General features: G+C 38.4%; 1 protein-coding gene across 1 annotated transcript in view; it reads left to right on the forward strand.

Moving 5' to 3' along the window:
* The window catches only part of bmp1a (bone morphogenetic protein 1a), an 86,860-nt gene that overhangs the window by 20,014 nt on the left and 46,287 nt on the right, over nucleotides 1–20,559 (forward strand). The window contains exons 2-5 of the mRNA XM_081349668.1: nucleotides 8,486–8,599; nucleotides 12,262–12,390; nucleotides 13,579–13,696; nucleotides 17,425–17,603. Coding sequence (XP_081205794.1) covers nucleotides 8,486–8,599; nucleotides 12,262–12,390; nucleotides 13,579–13,696; nucleotides 17,425–17,603 — 540 coding nt within the window. The remainder of the gene's footprint in view (nucleotides 1–8,485; nucleotides 8,600–12,261; nucleotides 12,391–13,578; nucleotides 13,697–17,424; nucleotides 17,604–20,559) is intronic.

The raw sequence follows: 20,559 nt of genomic DNA on the forward strand, positions 1-20,559 counted from the left end.
AGAGAGAGAGAGAGAGAGAGAGAGAGAGAGAGAGAGAGAGAGAGAGAGAGAGAGAGAGAGAGAGAGAGAGAGAGAGAGAGAGGAAAAACAAATCAGCATTTTCTTGTTTTCCAGTAAATATCTAGGCACTCTTTATATAAGGTTTCTTTAACTATTACTTTTACTTACATAAAAAAATAATGGTTAGGTACAATGTACTTGTTGCAAGACACTTGCTGAAACACGTACACACTGTTTAGTAAGGCTAGGGGCTGGGTTTGTGGTATGGTAGGTTTAAGGGTTGGTTAAGGGTCAAAGGTCAACAGTGTAATAATAGATGTCATTACATGCAGGTATTTTTTTTTTTGTTACACTTTATTTTACAGTGCCCTTGTTACAAATGTTACATGTAGTCACTATATATAATAACTATAAATTATACATACATGCAACTAAACCTAAACCAAACTTAATCCTAACCCTAACCCTAATCCTATAATAAGAATATGCAGTTAATTAATAGGTACCTAAATGTATAATTACACTGTACCAAGGACATCTTAAAATAAAGTGTAAACCTTAAAAAAAAAAAAGTACCATGTAAAAACATGTGTTTACACAATAATTGCATTTTATCAAAAAATTAATTTAAATGTTTTTAAATAGTAGTTAAGGACACTTAACATAATGTAAGGCCAAATATCTAATATTATCTTAAAAACAAAATTATTAACGTGAAGTAAAATTGCATAAAATATTGAGACCCGTTTTATTATATCTTAAGTTTAATTTTATTTTAAGTGTATTATTTCCTGCCTCATTAACAATAGTATTTTTTAAGCACATCTAAGATTATTTACCTGAATTATACCTGAATTGTATTCATATTTCAAGTAAATATTTATACTATTATACCAAATTATGAATTTAAGAGAAAATAATAATTTGCCGGTTTGAAACCCTTTTTATTTCCATAGTATCTGTTATCGAGTGAAAGGATTATTCAGCATGAAAAAATATATATATTTTTTTTTTTGATTTAAAATGAACCTGCTCATAAGAGTAATTTCATGACATAATAACAGGTCGTACTGTATGTAGCGTGGCACTAGTGAGGACATCGCGATGAGAAGATTAGTTTTACAATTTATGATACAGTGGAACTGTTGTTCTCGCAGCTGTTTTCTCTGGATTCTCTTCGCTTCTCATGGCCTGTGGTCGTCTGTGTGGATGTGGACTTTGAGAAGTAAAACCCTATCATTTCAGCTCTGTCAACTGTTTTTAGTTCTGTTTTTAGATCAGAGTTCAGTGAAGTGTGTCTGCAGACCTAGAGAGCTCAGGAGAGAATGAAATCACATTTAAATACTGTTTCTAACAGGTACCAGTTTATATTAACAAAATGCTTCATTGGTGTTTATGTCACGTTCTCTAACACTCGAATGTTCTAAAGGCTTAAAAATAAAATAAAAATAATAATTTTTTTTGACAAGATAACCTTGTCTGGCGCCCGAACTAGTATTTTCTTTTATATACCTCTTTAATTTGTTGATTTAAATTCTATCTGGGGCCTGCCACCGTTACAAGTGTTTACATTGACCGTGCTTTATACATGATGAACAGATGTTCTGTTTGAAAATGAGTAAATTGAGCCATCGTGACAAAGTTGAGCACATTTGAACTTTGACAAGAGCCAATGGGAGTGCAGACAGCAATGTGATACTTCAGCTTGATACAGATTGAGTGCTCTGTCCTTAAAGGGATGGTTCATCCAAAAATTTGAATTCTGTCATCATTTACTCACTCTCAAGTTGTTCCAAACCTGTATTAGTTGAACACAAAAGAAGATATTTTGAAGAATATACAGTTGACGGTAGCCATTGACTGCCCTAGTATTTCTTTTTCCATTCTATGGAAGTCAATGGTAAATTTGTGTTCAACAGAAGAAAGAAACTCAAAGAGCATGCACAGAGTCCAAATTAAAACAATTCCCCATCGTCCAAATTAAACGAGCGGTTTGTGTGAGAAAACGAACAGTATTTATATCGTTTTTAGCTCTTATACACAGCCACATCCAAGTGATCTGAGGTCGCGCGCGCATCCTGGTGTGTGACGTGTACGCAGACTGGTGCATAGATATAAACACTAGATGTCGCCTTAAAGACATTCATTCCAATGAACTGCCGTAGCCAAGGCGACCATCTAGTGTATATATCTATGCACCATTCTGCACACACGTCACACACCAGGATGCGCGCGCGCCCTCAGATCACTTGGACGTGGCTGTGTATAAGAGGTAAAAACAATATAAATACTGTTCATTTTCTCACACAAACCGCTCGTTTCGTGTCTTAGGCCATCAATGTGTACTTACGATGGGGAATTGTTTTAATTAGGACGATGGGGAATTGTTTTAATTTGGACTCTGTGCATGCTCTTTGAGACCGTGACCATAGACCTGCATTATATGACTGACAGACAAGAACGGTTTGACCTAAAAATATCAAAATTGAAACTACTGCGGAAAAAAGACACCTACATCTTGGATGTCCTTGAGGTAAGCTAAAACATACCAAAATTTAATTTCAAAGTGAACTATCCCTTTAACTTATTTTGATGAGTTAAAGCAATGTAAAAACACGTTATCATTACTTATTTATCATATAATATTTTACAGTTTAGTGTTCCCAGATTTCCCTGTGCAAGATTTTGCATCTTGATTATTTTTTTTTTTTTACATTTTTTATTAATGTTTAATGTTACACTAAATAGCCTACTGCTGTTTATTACTATGCAGTTGTTGTTTTTTTATTGTAGTTGTCTTACATCATTGCCTCATCAGTATTGTACGAGATAATTTATTCAATCTCCCCTTAAATAGCTAGCCTCTTTTTGTACTTTGTACCTAACTTTTTTTAAAGCATAGCATGACTATAGTTAAATAACTATGTAATATACTTTCTGTGTAAATCCAAGCTTTTTTCCTAAGCATTAGTGACAAGCAGAGAGCAACAGAACATTGTATTAGTTGTGTTTGGTTTCTATTTCCTGTGTTGCTCTGGTTAGCCACGCCCACTATGATTTTCATTGGTCCAAAATCCCTCTCCACATATATTACTGTTCAAAAGTTTGGGGTCAGTATGAATTTTAAATGTTTTTTTAGTTTTTTTTTTAAGCCGTCTCTTTTGCTCATCAAGGCTGCATTTATTTGATCAAAGCCACAGCAAACAGTAATATTGTGAAATATTATTACAATTTAAAAGAACTGTTTTCTATTGAAATATATTTAAAAATGTACTTTATTCCTGTGATCAAAGCTGAATTTTCAGCATGAATACTCCAGTCTTCAGTGTCACATGATCCTTCAGAAATCATTATAGTATGATGATTTGATGCTCAAGAAACATTTCTGATTATTATCAATGTTGAAAAAAAAATCGGGAAAATTCGTCTCGCGGTCCTACCCCAAAGCAACAAATAAAATATAATTCCTTATCAAAATTTATAAGGAAAGACAAGTATTTTGTTTAGGCTTGGCTTGTAGGGAATTCCAAACCTGCGTATATTCAAACGCACATAACTATAGAACCCATTCTAAATGCGCATGTGAACGCCATCAGCGTTTCTCACAGGTTCGCGTTTAAAGTCTGTGTAGAGAGAATGGTGTCGTCTTAGCGGCCCCTAATTTAATAACAAATGATCATTGCGACTGAAGCAAATCAATTAAAACTAACTTTAGATGGAAATAACTTAACTCTGCTATAAAGCCAAAACAATCTCTGTTACCTTAAATTATACGTTTATCTCTGTAAAGCTGCTTTGAAACAATCTACATTGTTAAAAGCGCTATATAAATGAAGATGACTTGACTTGACTTGACTTGAAAACAGTTGTACTTTTTTTTGGATACATTTATTGTCAGGATTCTTTGATAAATAGAAAGTTCCAAATAACAGCATATAAATAAAATATAAATGATTTGTAACATTATATAAGTCTTTACTATAACTTCTTATCAGTTTAATGCATCCTTGTTGAATAAAAGTATTAATGTATTTTAAAAAAAAAATTGCCGTCCCCAAACTTATATCAAACTTATATTTTCTAAATTACATTTATTTTGTGGTCAGAAATGCAGACCTACTTGTCTTTGGAAACTGGGTTAGAATAAGGTATTAGTAGATCATAGCTTGGCAAGCTACAGTTGCAGAGTTGCTTATGAGTGTTGTGTGTGACACCAATAAATAAAATATCAAAATACTCTGATACGACAACACAGTGGCAGCTGTGAGAGTGTTTGGTGAACGGATAATTGCTTCATTGTGCGGTGCAGAAAGCTTCAGGTCTGTCTGTCCCACTGACCTCCTGCCTCAGGCTGGGTTATGAGGTGACTGGAGTCTGTTTGATCCGTCTCTCTCTCTCACACACACACACACACACACACACACACACACACACACTTCATGTGCCCTACATCTTTACTAACTGCCTCCTGGAATAGACGGTAAATCTTGCAAACATGCTAATGTTCATAGGCTTTAAAAAAAACAGCCTAAGGCCTACACACACACACACACACACACACACACACACACACACACACACACACACACACACACACACACACACACACACACACACACACACACACACACACACACACACACACACACACACACACACACACACACACACACACACACACACACACACACACACACACACACACACACACACTCACTCTCTCTCTCTCTCTCTCTCTCTGTCGCTACCACAACACTTTTCATATAGTAGCAAACAGCCTGTGTTATGAGTCTCGTAAAGTCTTTCTCTTCGGTCATTTCTTTTTTTCAACCCTCATTAAGTAAAAGAATGTGTGCTACTTTCCAGGTGTTGGCTAACTAAACAGTGTGTAGCGTTTTCTTGCCCAAACAAGATACAGTGCGGTATTTAAAATATACATTACTGCGATTATGACACAGATACACTTTTTTTTTTTAGACATGATACCATTGAAATTCCTTGGGTGTTTAGACATGTACCATGGTAATACCATGTTTTTTGGGTGAAGTAGCTTGAATACTTGCATATGGTTGCTACATAAAAAATAACCTGATAACTTGTATTCGTCACGACTGTCATAAAAATTAAAAGGACAGAAAGATTCTGAAAGTTTCTTATTTTATTTTGTAGGATATGGGAGTATTATTCATTATGTGTTTACATTAGTAACAATAACTCGTTTTTGACAGAAATCATGGTTCCATGGTAAGATTTTATAAGTGTTAATCTACCTAGAAGAAATTTTTATTTACTTCTAATTTATTCCTGTGATCAAAGCTGAATTTTCAGCATCATTACGCCAGTCTTTAGTGTCACATGATCCTTCAGAAATCATTCTAATATGATGATTTGCTGCTCAAGAAACATTTCTGATTATTATCAATGTTAAAAACTGCTTCATTAATCTTACTGACCCTTAACTTAATTTAAACAGTAGTATAATCATGTACATGCATGATCTTGAGCAGTTCTGGAAAACCATTCAATGTTTCGAAAGGCTTCATGTGTTTTTCTCAGTGCTTTTAACTGGCAGATATACTGTCACCCTTAGCTTACTCACTGGGTATGTTCTCTGTAAAACCGCTTTAAAGAATATTTATTGTGGGCTGGAAAATGCTTTAAAAAAATTGAATCAGTTTATTGAATTGAATCGTTTCTTTTACAACTCAAATAGTTAAAAAGATACGATGTTAACTGAATTGAAAGTGAATATTAACATTTATATATTAAATAGAATAATAAATAATAATAATTTACCAGAGGTTCGGACAAAATGTTTATAGCTGCAAAAAATATTTAATTATTTTAAATTATCATTATTATTTTTTGAATCACTTTGAATGTACAATTCACTGACAATTCACACTTCACTTGTTTCATTACTAGATAAATCAGCATTTTTTAATTGAATTTTTTTACATTTAATACATTTTTAACAGTCAATTGTCGCCACCTACTGGTGTAAAGATTTAATCTATACAATCTTTATTTGAAACGTCAAGTTATACTTTCAAAAGGTGATTTTTGCTCTATTTTGATCGCTATCAAAAGACATTACTGTTTATATCCGGACTATAAACAAAGTACTTCTCTGATAATATGAATTATTGTAAGACTGAAATAATGATACCAGTGGCAGCGTCAACACAAATTTTAATGTTCGCTTTTATCGTACTTGTCAAAGGTTTAATATACATAGGTGAATCGTTGTCATTTATGAATAAGAGCGCGTGTGTGTTTGAATTGAGATTGCAATCTTTTAACGATTAATCGTGCAGCTCTTGTCTCTATACATAACAATTTATAGTTGACTTATATTTTAGGAAGGGGCATCATATTTCATCATTTTTGGGAGTGGCATCTCAAGGACTATGGGGGGTTTTCAGGGGGATTGTGTCGTGCTTCATTGGTGTGCGCTCGAATTCAGAAAAACGCTTTCAGACCAACCAAACAGACTGAACTCTAATGACAATCAGACTCTCCTACAAAACCCCTGGTGTGAACGCATTTAAAAGTGGACTTCAGGGAGAAAATATAAATGCCCCTTCTGAAGAATATGTTTCCATTCAATTATAACTCATTTATTCCATCATCGCACACATTTGTGTTAATTAGCTGCCCTTGAATCTGAAGATTCTGTTGAGTCTCAATCCCAATCAAAGTGGCAACGCTACTAAAGATGCAATTAGTCCCAGACGAGCTAATTAAACTCTACAAATGCATCTATTTCCATGTAGGTCACCAGCGTCCTGTTGTGTAGATCATTAGAGGCGTGCAGTCGATATCATAGCTCGCTTAACTTCCTAATGCTAATCAGCTGCTCTTAATCATTAAAAAATGACGAGGTCTCTATCAGCAGCTCGATGGACCCTGCACGCTTGTAGAGGGTTGTTTTTAAATAACTGTTTGAAGTTGTGCGCCCTTTTTACAAAGTACACAATAAATTAGATTTCACACCATCCGCTACAAGCCTCGTGATTAAGCTCACATAAAAAAAATGCACAAATAATGTGAATGACGCATAAAGACTGTCATTTTCAGACCATGCAAAATGAATTATTTGAAGTGCAAATGATTGATTCATCATTCATCAGTTGTGTTTAGTAAAGCAAGCATCACTATTACAGTTGTTCATACTTGAGGTTAGTGATTATTGATCTAACCACTAATCAACCAAAACACCCAAACACAACTTAAACCTCCCCAATGGGGAGAAAAAAACAGTCCTGGGCTGCGTTTCCCAAAAGCATTGCAAGCCTAAGTTGATTTAGCAACAATTGCTACTAATGGTTCTACAATCAAGTTAGGCTTACAATGCTTTTAGGAAACGCAGCCCAGGGCAACAGGCAGCAGGACTCGGGGTTTCCATGTCTGCTCAACAAAACCTGCCCAATTGCTAATAAAAACTAGGCCAATCACAGCCAAAACTGACCCAATCACGTTCCAGGGGAGTCCCTAGGTAAAAATCTCATTCCACTCATTCTCAATCGTGTTCCAATTCAAAACCGGTTCCAGGGGGTGGGTTGTGGTCGCTTCAAGCCACGGACTTGGCAACACTTGCTGGACTGGAGCTTGATACAACACATGGACAAGGCGTCCATACACGAGGAACATTGACAATGATTTGGCACAGGACAGAGAACAAAAAAGGGGTGCTTCTCAATACTCAAATGAATGCTACCTCGTTTCCATGCTCCTCTGTCCTCCAGCTTGTGATCCGGAAACCGGTCGAACTCAGCCATCTTGATGGACATCTCGCTTTCAAGTGACGCTTGAGTGATCAAAAAGATTCCAATGTACAAATAAGGTTTCATTTGATTCTTCCGTCCTCATTTTCTTTCCTTGCATCCTTTCCTTGCATCCTAGCTGGGTGGGTGGAGATGAGAGGCGAGGAAAGGAAACCAGAATGCACAGCTAACATATGAGAAGCACCCAAGAAGTATAAATTGGGAAGGAAATGAGGAGGGTAATGAGGGAGAGCAGGTGGGACAAATAAACCAATGACAGAAGAGCACATGGCACACAGAAACAAACAAAAAGCGTATAATACCCACATCTGCCATTGGTTCCCAAACAGAAAGCAAGAAGTCATAAGTGCACGGAGCATAGATGTTAGGACCCCGACACTGAACCTGAACTAAGACTAGACCGAAGTGTCAGGATCCAAACTCCACGACCCAAACACTCTTAACACAGACATAAGAGCGCAAGGCCCAAAGAACCACTCCAAAGCCGTACGCTTACACAAACACACGAGTGTCAGGAACCTGTCACCAAACCAAGAACAAGACCTATCGAGGTGACAGGACCCTGACAATTTTTGATTAATTTATTTGATTTGAAACCAATATTTGCCATAATCATTGCTTGAAAAATTGCTTGAAAAATGAATCATCTATATAATCATTGCTTTTGAAATTAAAAGCGCTCTTTATGTTTGTTGCAGTGGCTTATCTTGGAGACATTGCACTGGATGAGGAAGATATGCGCATGTTTAAAGTGGACCGCATTGTGAATTTAGCCCAGAGAACGGTCACAATTCTGAATCATACCGATACAGGTAAGTGTGTATGTATGTGTGAGTTTGAGTGTATGGGAATGGTTTATAGAAACTTTGTGTCAGGTTTAATTAGCACTCAGAGTCTCAGGAAGAGAACTTGAAGCCATATGTTATTAAACCAGTAGAGAAAGTTCAAGAGAAATCAAGAAACAGTTCCCACATTCCCAAATACAACAACAGGTTGCTGTTGAAATCTGGCAGCTATTTTCCTCATAATTAGCCTCTAGTTTTATCATGTTTTCACCCCTGAAGATTGGAAAGATGAGGAAATTGGAACAAGGGACAGAATTCATCTTCAGTTTACAATATTACAATATGTGTGTGTGTAAGAGTTAGCATTCAAAATAAAATAAAAAACAATAGAAATTAGCATGCTATTCTGTGAATGTTGAAACGGATATGAATTAGTGGTTATCACTGAGCTTAGTAGATGATTTAAATTAACTTATTTGTAACTGAAACATACATTGGCCCCAAAAAAGTATTTGAACCCACACTAAAAATGATTTGTCATTGATTTAGATCAGGGGCGCCCAATTCTGTTCCCGGAGACCTACCTTCCTGTAAAGTTCAGCTCCAACCCTGATCCAACACATCTGACCCAGCTAATTAAGATCTTCAGGAGCACTTGATAATTACAGACAGGTGTGTTGGATCAGGGTCGGATCTGAACTCTGCAGGTAAGTAGATCTCTAGGAACAGGATTGGACACCCCTGATTTAGTGTACGTTTACACGACAACGATGTACAAAAAAGGAAAACGTTTTTCCCTTGCATTTTTCATATACAGATGACAACATTGTCAAAACGATCCCCGTCCACATGGATCTGCAAAAACTTTTAAAAACACTGTATTCTGCTGCCAGGCCAGTAGTTGGCGATGTCACTTTGTAAAGAAACACTACACGCCTATAGACCAAACACGTAATATGCTTTCACATGATGTCACCATTTTGATGTCACCATGGAGACGATAACGGTATAATTTTCAAAAACTTACACTTTGAACTGTACTGTTGATTTGGATGAATACACTTCAGTGGTAACTAGCTACATTAGCATCTGCATCGACAACATTGTAACACATCCAGACATATCCCAACCAGAAACCATGGATAAACTGTGAGGTCCGATCCATGTTGCATGCTCGCTCCAAGGCATTTGTCTTAGGTAATGCCAGTGACTACAAGAAAGCCAGATATGACCTACGAAGAGCCATAAGGGATGCCAAAAGACAATACAGACTGAAACTAGGGGGTCACTACACCACCGCGGATACCCAACGCATTTGGCAGGGATTAGAAAGAATCACAGGCTACAAAGGCAGAAGCAGGGGTAAGATCACTGACAGTCACATTACACCAGATGAGTTTAATGAATTCTATGCCCGCATTGAGGCCCTCAACACCGAGCCACTGGGGAGAGAGTTGGCCAGTGGGAGCAAGCTGAACCAACCATTCACAATCACATCTGCAGATGAGGCAAAGACTCTGAGGAAAATAAACCCCCGGAAGGTAGCCAGCCCGGACAACATTCCTGGACGTGCAATCAAAACATGGATGCTAGCAGATGTCTTTGTGGACATATTCAACCTGTCCCTCCCACAAACCTCAATTCCCACCTGCCTTAAGACAACCAACATCATACCACTGCCAAAAAAGGATAAAGCAATCTGTCTTAACGACTACCGGCCCATTGCAATGACTCCTATAGTTATTAAATGCTTCGAGAGAATCGTCATGAGCTACATGCAGACGATTGTACCGGACACTCTGGACCCTCGCCAGTTCGCGTACAGACGGAACAGGTCTACAGAGGACGCCATCAGCACAACAATACACACAGCCCTCACACACCTAGAGAGCAGGGACAGCTTTGTTCGACTGTTGTTCATCGATTTCAGTTCAGCGTTTAACACGATGATACCATCCAAGCTCGTCAACAAGCTCTCCACCCTTGGTGTGCCACCCACCCTCTGTAACTGGGTCCTGACCTTTCTAACTGGCAGACCCCAGTCTGTTAGAATGGGCAACCACACATCCAGCACAATAACTGTAAACACAGGAACTCCGCAGGGTTGCGTACTGAGTCCCATGCTCTACACACTTTACACCCATGACTATGTGGCCTCCCAGATTAACACCAGCATCATCAAGTTTGCTGATGATACCACGGTCATTGGACTGATATCTGGGGGTGATCAGTCAACATACAGGAAGTGCCTTGCCTTGTGAAGTGGTTTCAGGACAACAATCTCTCCCTAAATGTTAGTAAAACAAAGAAGATGATTGTTGACCCACGGAGGAGGAGGAAGCAGCACCCACCACTGCATATTGGAGAAACTGAAGTGGAGAAAGTGAGCACATTCAAATTCCTTGGTATTCACATATCTGAGGATCTCTCCTGGACTCTCAACATCACACACCTGGTGAGGAAATCCCAACAGCGGTTGTATTTCTTGAGAAGGCTGAGGAAATTTGGCATGCCAGGCAAAATCCTCAGCAGCTTCTACAGATGTACAATCGAGAGTATCCTCATCAGCTCTATCACTGTCTGGTTCGGCAGTTGTACAGCACGGGACCGCAAGGCTCTGCAACAGGTGGACATCACTGGAACAGCCTTAACAACGCTGGAGAAGATCTACCGGATCAGGGTCAACAGGAGGGCCGATTTACATTAAGGACAGTAGCCACCCCCAGCATAACCTATTTACACTTCTACCATCAGGAAGACGCTACAGAAGTGTGAAAGCAAGGACAAAAACAGCTTTTACCCACAGGCCATCAAGCTTGTGAATGGCACTCACCCACTGCCCCTTCCCCCGACACTGCAAACTGGCCTCTGATCTTGAGAGGTGCAATGATCCAGCCTACCTTACACACACACACACACACAAAAACACACTCACAAAAACACACTCACAAAAACACACACACACACACACACACACACACACACACACACACACACACACACACACACACACACACACAAGAGCACACACACACACACATACACAAGCACACACACAAGAACACAAGCAACACATGCACAGGAAGCGAACAACTACTGACAACCTACCTCTACAGACTTTGCACTGACTCCTCATGTTTACAGGGCATATACATGCACAACTACTTACTTTTTGCACATTATTATTTATGTCTTTTTGTCATTTATGTCACTTGTTATTAATGTCTTAGGGTGTTTAATTGATGTCTGATGTTGCTGGGAGGATTCACAGAATAAGATTTTCATTGTACTGTGTGATGACTATTTCATGCACATATGACAATAAAACAGTTTGAAGTTTGAATCCTGTTTTCAAAAGTTTGCATTATCAGGCCCCCAGAACACCATTGCCGTGTAAATGAACGGCCAAAACGCATAAAAAGTTTTCTGTTTTTATTTGAAATCAATGTCATGTATAAAGTATTTGGGCTGTTTCTGGTTGCCATATGCTAGTGGAACAGGCCCACAGAATTTTGCAAAAGTGGATCTGGTAGGACAACTTATTTATTTACATGTAAATGTACAATGTAGATGTAAAATTCTCTGAAACTAATCTCTCTTACTCTGAAACTTGTGATGATGTGATAAGGATGCTCCAGACTAACGGTTTCATAATCAACCATCTGTTCATTTGATGTTGGAAATGGCAGGTTCACTTTCCAATGACACCAGTCCAAACAATACGGCATCCCATCGCAGGAAGAGGGCAGCAACGTCCAGACCTGAGAGGGTGTGGCCTGAGGGTGTCATTCCTTATGTCATCAGTGGGAACTTCAGTGGTAAGTCACGTACACATAAACAGCTATTTATAGTGAAAAACAACAGCATATGATTGCATTGTATTGTAGGTTGTGGCAAGCAGGGCGGGGCCGAGAGCCGTGGGAGCGGAACGAGGCTGGTGGCGCAAGTGCTAATGAGTGTCACCTGCTCGCCACACCGGTCTCGAGTCCCACGGAGGAGCTCTGGAAGGATAAAAGCAGGAGTGACTACAGTGAAGGACTTTCTCCTTTTATCCTTCCAGAGCTCCTCCGTGGGACTCGAGACCGGCTCATTAGCACTCGCGCCACCAGCCCCTCCCTCCTTTCCACATAAGTCCCAAACAGCAACATAGTGTCGGCCCAGATCCGGCCCACATCTGGGCCGTGTGGAATCCAGATGTGGGCCGGATCTGGGCTGACACTATGCTGCTGTCTGGGGTAGAAAGGGTTTGTGGAAGAAATTACATATTAATTTGTTTAAAATCGGTCAGTCCAATTGAGGCGCACCTTACGTACATAATTTGCCTTTTTATTTATTATGATTATTTTTACATGAGGGTGAAAGATTTCCCTGCACAGATTTTGCAACAAGTTTAAGAGGGTCACACAAATTTGCTTTGTTGACCAACATAAAGCTGCTTAATTTGAAAGGGACTTCTGTGTGAGCTGTGCTTCATACATCACTACACTATTGACAATAGACAATGACCTTTTTTGCCTGCAAATCATTCTTTTTTTTGAAATTGCACTAATGGTGATCGCACATTAAAGTCGGCATGAAACAGAGGTAGCGTTAGTCTTTTCTTCCCTATTGTGATGCATATCCGAGTGAAACAGCTTCTTGAACAAGAAAAAATGTAAGGCGGGATGGGACTTGATTTAGTTTTTGTGGAATTGATTGGATGGTTGTAGTTTGCTATTGGTGGAATTCATTTTAGAGACAGGTTACCGCGCCCTCACACCAGTAAACACGTCATGAGAGAAGAGATGTCGTTTCAAGAAGAATGGGAATTTATTTTGTTTAAAGATTATGAGGTCACATGAATTTAAATAAATAATGGTGTACACAGATAAATCATTTATGATAAATACTGCAATATTCCACAAAAAAACGAGAATGGTCAGTTTTGGTTTCATGGTGACTTTAAAAGTTTGGTCACACTACTCACTCCTAGTCCGTGTGTGTGTGTGTATTTGTGTGTTGTACAGGTAGCCAGAGAGCCATATTCAGACAGGCTATGCGACACTGGGAAAAACACACATGTGTGACGTTCATTGAGAGAACATCAGAGGAGAGCTACATCGTCTTCACCTACCGGCCGTGTGGGTAAGTCGTGTGTCGTAATGGGCTTGTTAGAGGATGTGTGCTAGCTTCACAGGAGTGTGTATGTGTTGCTGTGTGTCCATGTCTTGTGTCAGTGTGAGAGAGTTTCCACAGCAGGAGGACGAAACCTTTGACTCTTCCAGGAAGGAATCAAGCTTGCTTCTCTTGCTCATGTGGAGCGTGTGCTTTTCGCTCTTTTCTTTCCCTTCTTTCCTCTTTCTTTTCAGTCTCTTCCTGATTTATCGCTCAAGTGGTTTTCCATCCTCTTCATCCGATCTGTTCCTCTGTTCCTGCTTATCTGCTTTGTGTGCCAACAGACGGATTTGTGTGTATCTGTGTGTGTGTGCCCTCGTGTCTTGACCCTTCGATTACTCTAGGCTTCGCTGAGGAAACACCAGCCGTCTGTCTCACACTGTTCGCTACGGGACTGTCACCTGAACATGTGTGTTTTATCCTTGCACAATGGCTCCCCGTAGATGCTTCAATAGTTCAGACTCCAGCTTGACAATCACATCCGCTGGACACAAATCAGCCGCTGGAGACCGTGTTGGCACGTCGGTGTTGCTCTTAAGCTGCTTCTGTTTGCTGGAAAACTACAAGTTACACCGAAAAGAAAAACCTACTGTAAAATTCTGACCTTAACTTTGCACCTTGAAGAAATAAGATATTGTTTGAACAAATTACACAATTTGTTACCTTAAAAGTGCAACATTATTATGGCATTGTAGGACACACAGGAGCAGGTGGGATTTTGTTGCAACTAATTTTGGAAAGTGTGTTGTTGCACCTTTTTTTCTTGAAATCATGAAAAATGTAGTCTGAAATCTCTAAAGCTTCTAACTTAATGTTCTAATCTCACATCCTTGACAAAACAAATCCACTGAATGGATAGACAACTAAAAAGTGCACGTTTTCTTCATTGACTTCTATCAAAGGCAAGTCTTTAATATATATACAGTATTAACTTGTAAACTTGTAAAGCACACTTTGATTCATTCATGCAAGTAAACTAAAATAGTAATAGTATTTGTACTACTACTATAACTTAAAGCTGCAGTCCGTAAATTTTTTGGGTTAAAAATTATCCAAAATAAATGTTTGAGCAAGTACATAACCAGCCAGTGTTCAAAACTATCTGCTTGCCGTAGCTCGATTCAAAACGGTAAGCTTATAATAATGTTTTTAATTCCAGTGGTACTGGTGGATTTCTGCGGGAAATACACATAAAGTACACATAAAGAAGAGTCTCGGATGGCGGATCCAGAAAGGTTCAAACGACAATCACCAGTGACAACTGATGACAAATGTAAAAGACTTCGGACTTCGGATTGGCTACAGAAAAAAAGAGACTGCAAACGGCCCATGCGAAAACAAGGATAAATATCGGAAGGGCATTAAATGTAGTCACGCAATGCTGATGTTGTTAACATTAACAATTTGAGAACAAAGTATAATTTGCACGGTTTGACGTGATTTGATAAGCGATCGTTAGATTTAATCGACGTGATTTACGCCAATGCTTTTTTCCCCTTAGTTGGTCAGAACAAAAGGGGATGTTACTTACTTGTTCAGACGACATTTTCCGGTGAAAATTCTCATGTTGGTCATACTTCAAGAAGTAGAATCTGTGATTGCGAACGACAGTATCCACACCGGCTGGATCCACACTGACAGCCGCACATTCTCCTCAAAACATTGGATTCATCCGCGCTGTGCCGTGCCGAGGCGCAACCCACGTAAAGTTGATAATTCCGCGAATAACTGCAATTGCAGATTTTGAACAGAGATGGCGACAAAGAGGAAAAACTACAGACTGCACCTTTAATGTATGTAGTAATAATGATGATAATGCATACAAGATAATGATAATAGATACATATCAGAGATTTTAATATGACCATTTCTCATCATCCTTCAAAAACAAATGATCCTAACTGTGCCATTCATATTCTATTAGTGTAGTAGTTATCATGTTACTGTATATCAACAATGTCACTGGTGTCATTGTTACTGCTCCCAGTGAATTTTAGGAGAAACAAAGTTGATACCAGAAATGAAATGTGATTTAAAGAGCAACATCTCAGAGCAATAAAAGTTTCCTTTAGAACGTCACATTCATTTCACATAATAAGAACATACAATGCTAGAAATTAAAAGTGAGACAAATGCATAACTAATGATTAATGATTTCCTCAATGAGCTTGTTTGCAAATGAAGAAAGTCAGTCATACTGACAGAGACAAATGTAGCAGACTGTTTGCTTTCTCACTGTTTAAGTAGATGTGCCGTTGCGGTCGGGCAGCGAGGGGAACTTCATAAGCTATACCACTGTGCAGGCTTTGCCAGGCGTTTTCAGTTCTGTGGAAGTACTGGTGTGTGTGTGTGTGTGTGTGTGTGTGTGTGGAGGTGACAAAACATTAAGATTTTTTCCCCTTTACAGGCAGCCAATTAGTTGCCAATGCTCTGATGAGCCCCTGTGTGTGTGTGATGTGTGTGTGTGTGTTCAGGCGATTCCTCTCTGTGCTGTGCAAAGTTCAAGGCAGAGTTTTTGGAGCGAGCCGCTGGGTGCTCCATAATTAAAGACTGATCTTTTGCACCCACATGTGGGTTTGTGTGTGTGCGCGCAGATCGCAGGCAAGCGAGCTCTCAGCAGTTTTTCTCCCACATATCCCAGTGCTTTCAGAAAGGGATTGTTTGATTGTGTGTTTTGTGTGTCGGTGTGTGTCTTATCGCGCACAGGCACCCCTTTTCTCTCTGGATTTTGCAACACGTAGCTCTAAGCAAACTTACAAAACAAACGATGCATGACATTTTGTTCGAGTTCACTTTGTGTTCTGTGTCAGTTTGTAACTTCGCATGCTTGTGTGTTGTGATCCAAGATAAGAACAGTATTTCACTCAAAAGGAACATTTTATGTAAAAAAAAAAAATTATATTATGAATAAATAAAATGAAGCTTACTATATGCTTCTGTGTAATGTGAAAAAAAAACACACTTTAAAAATGCTGGGTTGTTTCAACCCAAATTTTTGTCAAATATGGACAAACCCAAACGTTGGGTTAAAAAACGGCTTGGTTTGTCCATATTTGACCCAAATTTGAGATTAGAGTGTATGTATTTAAACAATGATTATTACATAAAGTATTTATACATTGTGGTACTACTGTATTTGTTTTACACAATGTAATTTATGCAAATTATGTTATTAGAAAAAAAGTGTGTCCTAGCGGTAATGAAATTAGATTTTTTTTGTTTTATAGTAATGACATTTTTTGTGTGGAAAATATGCTTAATTGTCATGAAAAAAAAAGCAAAATTGGTCCTAAAGTAGGTTTAATTTTATATATGTATTAAATTGAGTAATTCTACATTAAATATATGAATATTATATGAATTACAATATGAATATTTATACAGATTAAATAAGAATTCTATAAATATTAATAACATTTGTAATTAATTACTATTTATAATGAATAATATTTATAATAACGATAATAATATAATATTCCCTTAGATTTTTGGATGAAATATAACCCAGACTTATCTGTGTGATATTCAACCAATTATTATGATAAATGCAATACATATGACAAGGATGTTATATCACAAGAAGAGCTTTTATGAGGTTTGACACCAAAAAATAATTTTGTGACCAATGAAATGTTTAATATTTCAGTTTGTTTGATTCATGCAGTATTATTAATTGTGATGTCGATGAACCTCTGCAGGTGCTGTTCGTATGTTGGCCGGAGAGGAGGGGGTCCGCAGGCTATATCCATCGGGAAGAACTGTGATAAGTTTGGAATTGTGGTGCATGAGCTCGGTCACGTGATCGGATTCTGGCATGAGCACACGCGACCCGACAGAGACGAGCATGTCAGTATTATACGGGACAACATTCAGCCAGGTAGGAAAAAAACAGTCAAATATAGCTCATGTTTGCCTGAAATGATCTGTATTGGAGGTTCAGATTACACGTGTAACTAAATACTGTCATGGTCATTTGTAGAGGTGAGGTCAGCACTCCACCAACAAGCATAAAAGACGATTTTGTACCATCGTTCAGGGAAAACAACCCGATTGAACAACATGGCCCAAATTCTGCACTGCTGACCTCAGCAAAAATCCACCTGTGTACTCATTTCTTATCATGAATGTTGGGCAAAATATTTGTTAGTTTTACTTAATACAGTTTTACTCTGACTGTTGGTTGCAACATATGATTAATATACAGTTATACCTCAAATGTACTGACACTCATAACCTGCATAAATGCATTTGATAACAAAATATCACACTAAATGGCTTTTTTTTTTCATTTTTTTTATAAATAGAGTAGTGACCAAAAGTGATGTCCAGCCTAGGAAAATGGACATCTTCACCCTTTATTAAAGTATTGTTAAAATACTTCACACCCTTGCCTCATACGCGGTTCTATGAATATGCAAACAAGCCCCGCCTCCACTCACTCACTCAGCTCAGAGATCCACTCGTTGACGATCACACGTTGATCTGATTGGTTACAAGGTAGTTTGTGACGTCAGAAACACCAGCGATTTCAAGCGTGTTTTTGAGACTGTCTTTGGTTCACTGCAGTTTTAAGGAGAAAATACTCAGCAATGGTGTCAACTTATGAGTTTGCACATGGTTTGTCTTAAGCATATTAAAAACACCACATAGACATATAAACAACATTAAAATCTTGATTTTCACCACTACTTTAAAGATTTTGTAAGCGTATTGCACAGTTGACAGAGTCAGTCGTTTAATTTGGGATATTTGGCCAGGCTGTCTTTCAAAGAAATTATGAACACATGCAAAAACCAGCGAAATATTAATAACTGTTTATGTTTGCTTTTTCCTGTGAGCTTTTTGTATTCCTATGCATTATTTATTTATTTATTTTTTGATAAAACAATACATACATTATCATACTTTGGGCCAGATTTACGAACAGCCTGCGTCAGTACAAACCCTCTTTTGGTGTTAAAAAACTAGGCTATGTCAGGGTTTACCAAAGACACGCAGTGAAAAATTAGCGCTGAAAAGGCATGAACAGGGTTATTTTTTATAGCTGACCTTCTTGCATATGCAGTACTTAAGTGAATCATGGAAGATGATTTACTAAGGTTTGCGCTAGTCGAGTTACTGGTATTTGCACCATTTACGGTCCAAAAAAAAAACACTAGTTTGACCTGTTTAGTAAATCTGGCCCTTTATATGATAAAGCAATGCATGCTTTCCTCTGCATACTGGTTACCTGTGAACGTGAGGAGAACTGACTTCATCCACTAAAAATAGCCAAAACACCAGCTTATCAATAGTAACTGAGCTAAAATGATGGAGCAAAGTTAATTTAAAAAAAAAACTATCATTTGTTTCCACGGTCCCTGTACACCTAGAAATATCTCAACAATGGACCAGCTGTGCACCTAGATGTAGATCCCAAAATCCTTCACAACTTATTAGGCAGCATTAATGAACAAGATATCCTGAAACGATGACTGTCGTTAGACATCTGTGGAAAAGGATCTCATTTCATCCTCATTATACGGCACAAACTGATTCTCAGCAGAGGCATGCATTCAGACATTTGTTTGGAAAATGTCTGTGGCTTTAGAAAGCTAATGATAGAACTTATATTAAATGTATCCGTGTTTTACCCTCTTAATTCTATTAAATATTTGAATATAAGAAGAATTTAATATAAGAAGAAATGTGCTTCAGTGTTTGTGGTTTTGCCATGCTAACCCAGTATTTGTAAGAACATAAAAAGATTCAACAACTGAGACGCAAACCAAAGAAGTTCCAAAGACATTTGACAAACAGAACTGGAACAATGTGTCCCTGAACAAAGAGGGAGTCGATATCAAAAGTAGCAGTCAGTATGTGGTGTTTCCACCAGCTGCTTCCAGCGCTATAGTGCATCTCATCCTCATGGACTGCACCGCGCTTGCCAGCTCCTGCTGTGAGACGTTGCTCCACTCTTCCACCAAGACACTTGTACGTTCTCCAACACGTTTGGGGGACGTTACAGACATTGCGTTTTGTTGCTCTGTTCACATCTGCACGTCTATGGCACGTTCACACAGCTGATCAGGGACCTCTTAGTGTCTTAAGTCTGTGAACTTAATTGTCCACCGCCTGAAAGCCTTTAGGGTCTTAAAGGGATAGTTCACCCAAAAAGAAAACATTCTGTCATTGATTTCTCACCCTCATGTCGTTCCAATCCCGTAAGACATTTGTTTATCTTCGGAACACAAAGATGAAGATCTTTTTAATGAAATCTGAGAGCTTTCTGTCCCTCCACCGACAGCTACGCAACTACCACTTTCAAGCCACAGAAAGGTTGTAAAAACATCATTAAAGTAATCCATGTGACTCCAGTGGTTTAACCTCAATTTTATGAAGTGATGCCAGTCTTTCTTTGTACGAAAAAACAAACAAACATGATTAACCACGATTTCGGATCCAGCCATTGGATAAACCCTTTCCAATAAAGATCTGCAAGTCTTATTTGAATTTTGCATAATTATTTATATACCATGGTCTGTCTGAATATTTGATTCTGATTGGCTGGAAGGTGTGCAGAAAAACTGTTTAATGCACAAGTAGTTCCAAGTCAAATAAATCGCCCTTCTATATTAATGCGCTGTTTTCATTGAAGCACGCACACACACACACACACATACGTCACTGGCACACAGATTGGAGATTGCGCTGCATGCACACAGAAATATTCAGGAGCACAGAAACTTGTTAATAACAGAAATTGCCCCGCAACTTGTATTAATAAAATAGCTTCGCTACTGAATGGATTACTACTGAATACATTATATTTCTCTGCAACAATGGGTTACATC

Source organism: Scardinius erythrophthalmus, assembly GCF_964197995.2.
Source record: "Scardinius erythrophthalmus genome assembly, chromosome: 20".
NCBI lineage: Eukaryota > Metazoa > Chordata > Actinopteri > Cypriniformes > Leuciscidae > Scardinius > Scardinius erythrophthalmus.